At 33.7% G+C, this 6,798-nt stretch overlaps 1 protein-coding gene across 1 annotated transcript; it reads right to left on the reverse strand.

The window, feature by feature from the left end:
• Positions 1–1,826: 1,826 nt before the first annotated feature.
• Positions 1,827–2,993, reverse strand: LOC117909754 (uncharacterized mitochondrial protein AtMg00810-like). The gene has a single exon (XM_034823808.1). It carries the CDS (start codon positions 2,991–2,993, stop codon positions 1,827–1,829), a length of 1,167 nt encoding a protein of 388 aa, XP_034679699.1.
• Between the last annotated feature and the right edge of the window lie 3,805 nt (positions 2,994–6,798).

Raw genomic sequence — 6,798 nt, forward strand, 5'->3', positions numbered from 1 at the left:
ACTTTAAGAGTTGTAATCTCCTTTAACAATAGTGAAAGTTCTTCTTTGTTTTCGTCCGTGAATGTAGGTTTAAGGCCGAATCACATAAATCGTTGTGTATTTTGTTTTCACATGTGAAAGATTTTTTTTTTTTTTTCGTTTTGTTATGATTTGCACAACATTAAGTATTATTCCTTACAAATTGTTTAAGAAATGATCATAAAAAGTTGTGGTTCAATTTGTGAGGAATAATACCTTCTCAATGTTAGGTATGCCAAGATACTTAGTGATGGTGGAGTTGTCAAGGAGTGAGATGTCTTGAAGATGAAGAATGAAGGTTGAGGTAGGTCTTAATTTTGTGCATCACTAACATAGTTTTTTTTCAATTTTGTTTCATTTTGCTTGGATTGGTTTTAAGGTTTGCTATGTTAACCAAACTTTCATAAACTTTATGCGGAAATAATTATTTTTGAAAACAATTTTGGATACATAAAACAAATAAATGGAAGTACAAAAATAATGATCATATTCTTACCTTGATCCATGAAGTGAGATTGAGTCACCTTGTGAATTGTATTGTCAAGGTCTTCAACTCACTACTCTCATATAGTGGATGGGTCACTTGTGTGGTGTATGTTGTTAAAAAATAAACCACAAGAATGAAAAAGACATAAGAATGAGAGTGTGGCTTGGGACCTCAATTTATAATAAGTTGTACATCTCTTAGTCTTTCCATCAAAGACTATATGGGAGTTATACTCATTATTTACACCCATTATGTACAAATTAATGGGTAATGGTGGGTTATGAACTTGAATGCATCTATATAATTGCATAGGTTATACCTTTCCATTTTCCTCCATTACTCATAAACATAATGTACAAATAAATTTCATAAAGATGGGGTTACAAAAATTGTAACACTACATTCATATGAGTTAAATTTTCTAACTCCCCATTTGTAGTTTGAGTCTTCCATACATAAGACTCTTGGATGCCCAATCAATTAATTCACCTACCTATCAATTGATACCCTTAAATAATATTCATATAAATATAATTATATATGGCCACACATTATAGGAAAAAAGCTAACATGCTGATGTTTTCGTTTAGGTTTTGTGAGATATGCTGAGTATGTAGGAAAAGAAGGAGAAAAAGAAATGAGGTAGGAAGTACTGATGATCTAAAGAGGCATTGAATGAAAATATGACGATATGCAAAGTTTGAAATGAGATATTTAGTGTGTTAAGACTAGAGAAATAGAAAAAAAAAAATTAAACTTAAAAAAATGAAAATTTTGATAAAAAGCTATCATTATATCTGTTTTTTCAATACTAGTTTTGATAGCTGATATTGGTACTTCAATAATCAGTCTTTGCATCGATCGAAATCACTTTTCAAATTTTCTATACATTCATAGGCTTGTGAACAGTAACTTGTGGGTCCTGTGATGGTCGTTGTCAAATAATTTTGATTCTAATATATTTTATATTGATTTTTAGATAATAGTATAGGAGTTTATTGAAACATTGTTGATTATCAAATGGATTTTGATACATAAGAACAATTTCTCTAATTTTTAAGGCATTTCAATACTATTTCAACACCGTTGTAAGAAAACAAAGCAGAACAGAGTGTTTTGGAAATCTGGAAAATCTGGTGTGTATTCAATTCATCAACTTAAGGGAAGAAGATGCATATATATACAAAGCATTGGTTAGCCTATTCTAGGAATCTATGTGCAAACGTATCAGTTACAATCAATCAAAACTAATCTTCTATATACAATAAAATATCATCCTCAAATTATGGGATCCTTGATTCTTTTCCCATAATACTCCCCCTCAAGTTGGAGCGTGTATGTCAAGAACGCCAAACAAATCAGCAAGCTGGCAAGACGATGGAACATGAGCAGTTACTATGGCACCTAATTGAATTCGTTCTTGAACAACATGACAATCGATTTCTATATGCTTGGTATGTTCATGGTAAACTGGATTAGCAGCAATATAGAGTGTTGATTTACTATCACAGAATGGTTTGGCAGGTTGCAAGTGTTCTACCTTCAAGTCATCCAACAAATACTTGAGCCATGTAAATTCACATGTAATGGAAGCCATTGCTCGATATTCTGATTCAGCTGATGACCTTGACACTGTTGTTTGTTTCTTGGTTTTCCATGAAATAAGAGCTTCTCCAAGAAAAATGCAATATCCAGTCACAGATCGTCTTGTGATCGAACATCGAGCCAAATCTGCATCACAAAATCCTCTTAGTAGAAAATTTCCTTTGGCAGGAAAATATAATCCTTGTCCAGGTGCACCTTTAAGATATCGCAGAAGATGATGAACAACATCCAAATGAGGTTTTCTTGGTTCTTGCATAAACTGGCTTAAAATGTGAACTGAATAACTTATCTCTAGCCTTGTAATGGTAAGATAAATGAGTTGTCCGACCAATCTTCTGTAAGTGGATGGATTCTTCAATAAATCTCCTATTATGGGCAGGAGTTTATTCTTTTCTTCCATAGGTGTCGACAATAGTTTGGCCCCAAGCAAGCCTGCTTCATTTAAAATATCAAGAGTGTATTTTCGTTGGGATATCGAAATACAATCAGTAGAAGGAGCAACTTCAATACCAAGGAAATATCGTAATTGACCGAGGTCCTTTATGCGAAATTTGGTGTGGAGAGACTCCTTAAGAGCTGCGATTACACTCTCATCATTGCCGATGATGATCATGTCGTCTACATAGATGAGCACAGCTGTGAAAGAATTACCAGAGATCTTTGTGAAAAGTGAATAATCAGCCCTTGATTGATGGGAACCATCTTGTTGAATGGTGGCAGAAAATTTCTGAAACCAGCTACGAGAGGCTTGTTTAAGTTCATATAATGACTTGTTGAGGCGACATACCATAGGTATCTCTCCCTGTTGACGAAAACCGGGCAGAAATTGCATATAGACTTCTTCAAGCAAATCACCATGGAGAAAGACATTTTGAACATCCATTTGGTGAAGTGACCAGTGTCAGACAACAGCTATAGCAAGTAAACATCGAACTGTAGTTAACTTAGCCACAGGAGAAAAGGTCTCCTTATAGTCAATCCCTTCACGTTGAGTGAAGCCTTTCGCCACCAACCGAGCTTTGTATCGCTCAACTATGCCATCAGAGTTATATTTGATCTTATACACCCATTTGCACCCAATTGGACAATGACCGGAAGGGAGAGGTGTGAGTGTCCAAGTATGATTTTGTTCAAGAGCATGGAGTTCTGCAGCCATAGCTTCCTGCCATTTTGGATCCAATACTACCTGTTCATAAGTTGTAGGTTCCACAAGAGTGGTGATGGCACAAACAAAATTCCGATATTTTGGTGAGAGTTGTGCATAGGAAATATACCGAGTCAAAGGGTGACGCGTACCTGACAAGGAAGAAGATTGGCTGGAAGTAACCTTGGCGGTGTGGTAGAGATGAAAATTCCGGAGTTGGACATTTGGTTGCTTGATGCGGTTAGAACGATGAGTAGCAGGAGGTGGAGGTGACACAATGGTGTCAAGATCAAGTGTACGTTCATTAGAGGTAGACTCAAGAGATGAAAGCAAGGGTGGTGGCTGATCATCGGCTTGGGGTTTGGTTGTCTCTATGGTTATGGGTTCATATGAGGTTTGGGGTAAAGGAAGAACGACCACATCATGTTGTTCTTCTTGTGGATTAGTGTGGAACAGAAATATATGTTCATGAAAGACAACATCTCAGAAAGAAAAGAATTTATTAGTTTCAAGATCATAAACCCGATAACCCTTTTGACCAAGAGGATAACCAACAGAGCAGAACAGTGTTTTGGAAATCTGGAAAATCTGGTGTGTATTCAATTCATCAACTTAAGGGAAGAAGATGCATATATACAAAGCATTGGTTAGCCTATTCTAGGAATCTATGTGCAAACGTATCAGTTACAATCAATCAAAACTAATCTTCTATATACAATCAAATATCATCCTCAAATTATGGGATCCTTGATTCTTTTCCCATAATAACCGTCGACCTAGGATTTATTATAGATTGAGAAGTGGTGTCCAATATGTTTTTGACACAATTTGGATACATCGTTGGTAGTAAGTGATTTTGATTTGAACTTTTGTATCAAAGTGGTTTTGATAAAATTGGTTGGGTATCGGCGTATTTGGACACATTGGGAGTATATATATATAAGGCTCGAAAATCATCTTAGTTGATGCATTTCGATTGTAGTTGTTATTTTTGGATTCACGGAGATGCCTAATTTTAGGAGTGATTTCTTTCTTTTGGGAAGATTCAAGCATGGATAAGGTTTTCTTTAGGGTTTGATTGGGAATATACCTCACTTTTCATTTCCGACTCCACTTAGTGACTAAACTTCCTTGATTAAAAAACTGCCTTTTATTTTTTATTTTTTTAAGATTAAAGAGTTGTCACTTATTTTCTTTTTATTTTAAAGGAATTAATTAAATAAAAAAAATTAAAATCAATGTTTTTATAAATGGATAGATCATTGAACTAAAAAAGTTATGGGTTTACGATTTAATAGTTAGATCGGTGATTGAACGAAGTCGAATCGATAATGTCATAAATATATAATTTATATATTATTAAAAATGTTATAATGTATAAATAATACGGGTAGTTAAATTATAATAAAGATAAGATATCAATAAGATTTATTAAATTATTGGTATTTTTAATTCTATCAAATATATTTAAATTTTAAGTTTTAATTATCAAGATAAAATAAGGTTTTATTATTTAAAGTCATTTAGATTTTAATAATTATATATTTTATTATTTTAAAAATTATTAGTTATTCTATTTATATTATTTTAATATTTATTATCTTATAATATATTGATAAATCATAAATATTTATATCTATTTTCAAGTTTTCAAATAATGTATATATATTAAATGTTTTTTAATGAAAGAATGTTTAGTGGTGCACCCTTGGATTTTTCTCACACCTCAACCCTTCCACTCCCATGCAGGTAGTTTTTTGCCCTTAAAAAGTAGCCTTCAAATCTCACATCCGAAATTCAGTGAGCAAAGGCTGCGAAAGTATCCTATAAAAAGGCATTCATGAGACCTCGTATAACTAACATCAAGGTGTGATTGGGCTTATTCACAGTGGGGTCTTCGAATGAATTTTGGAAATAAAAATACAGATTCAACTGGGTTTATAAATGTTATGCCAATAGCGCGAGTAATGAAAAAATAAAGAAAAAATTGTTTAAATCAATGAACTAATCGAGTCAGTTCACTAGCTACTTTAGCGGTTGGACCGTTGGGTTGATTAGTGCTCAATTAAGTGTATTGGTTTAATGGTTGGACCATCGGATGGATTGGTGCTCAATTAAGTGAACCGGGTTTAGCGATTGGACCTTCGGGTGGACTGGTGCTCCGTTAAGCGAACCATATTTAGGACAATCGAGTGGATTAGAGCTCAATCACATAAATCAAACCGGATTTAGGATCGGTTGAATCGACGATCTGATTTGATTTTTAATACATTAAATAAAATGATAGATGATTTGGAAAAGTCAATTAGAAGTAACATTCTAAATAAAATATATTATGATGAAAAAATGATTTTATAATTAAATGTAACTCTCATGAGGGAATCATTAAAATAATTATTCATCATTAAAACAAAGGATTTTTATTTTTCAATGTGAACAAAGGACCGACTCAACTTACATAACTATATGCTTTGACATTTCTTATGCAATAAATAAACAAAACTAACTAAAGAAAGTGAACAAAACCATCATCCACGTGCCTGTCTCCATTTCAAAGCCCATATGAAATGAAAGCAAAATGCATGCACGTGAAACCATGGATGGAAGCAAATGAATGAATGGATAAATGCAAGCAGAAGTGAAGGAGCATATCCCAAGAGGTCATATATGGTGGCGTTGTAGAGGCTGAAATCTTCACGTGGATTAGGCTGTGAGTTGTGGCGTCTCAATGCTGAAAATGGTGCATACGTTTTGGGATTGCCATGTGTCGGCTGTGACGGATGTCCCCCTCTCTTTCTCCTATTGCTGATGCTTATGAAGGTGGAAAATCCTTTTGTGAGTGTGGGAACCAGATCCTTCCTCCCCGGGTTGGTGCCTTCCATTTTCTTCCCCAAAATCACTTTGTTTTTTTCTCTCTTATCTCTACTTCACCCAGTTTTTTGTTTTCCAACAAAACTATCTTTTCCCTTGACGTCTTTGTGTTGAGATTTCATCTTCTGATTTTAATAACTTGCTTTTTTCAGGCTTAGCACATGACTGTCCACACTCATTAATTGACCAACATTGATTCCAAAAGTCTCAAAAGGGAATGAACATATGCTTTCGTCAACTCCTAATATCATTGTTAGTATTTTAAGTGCTAATCAAAATAACGTAATTACCTTAATGGAGATAGGATGTGAATAAGGTGATGGCATTTTTTTGTAATTTAAACAATTAAGAATTCAAGTGATAATTGTAAGCAATAATATAATAAATATAATAGAAAAACATTTACATATAAAGTAAAGAGAGCATGGAAGAGAAATTATAAATATTTGTTTTTATAGTGATTCAATACAACCCAAACTACATTCACTCTAACTCCTTAAGCTCTCATCTGAGTGAGGGTTCTACTAATAAAAACTTTTAAGCCTTTAAGCTTCATACTTGAATAATGGTTCCATGAGACTTTTTAAGAAATACACCACTTTTGAGTTTCCCCAAGCGATCCCATACTTTCCAATACCTCACAATGTTTATAAATGAAGGGAACAATCCTATT

This window comes from Vitis riparia, unplaced genomic scaffold, assembly GCF_004353265.1.
Source record: "Vitis riparia cultivar Riparia Gloire de Montpellier isolate 1030 unplaced genomic scaffold, EGFV_Vit.rip_1.0 scaffold315_pilon_pilon, whole genome shotgun sequence".
NCBI lineage: Eukaryota > Viridiplantae > Streptophyta > Magnoliopsida > Vitales > Vitaceae > Vitis > Vitis riparia.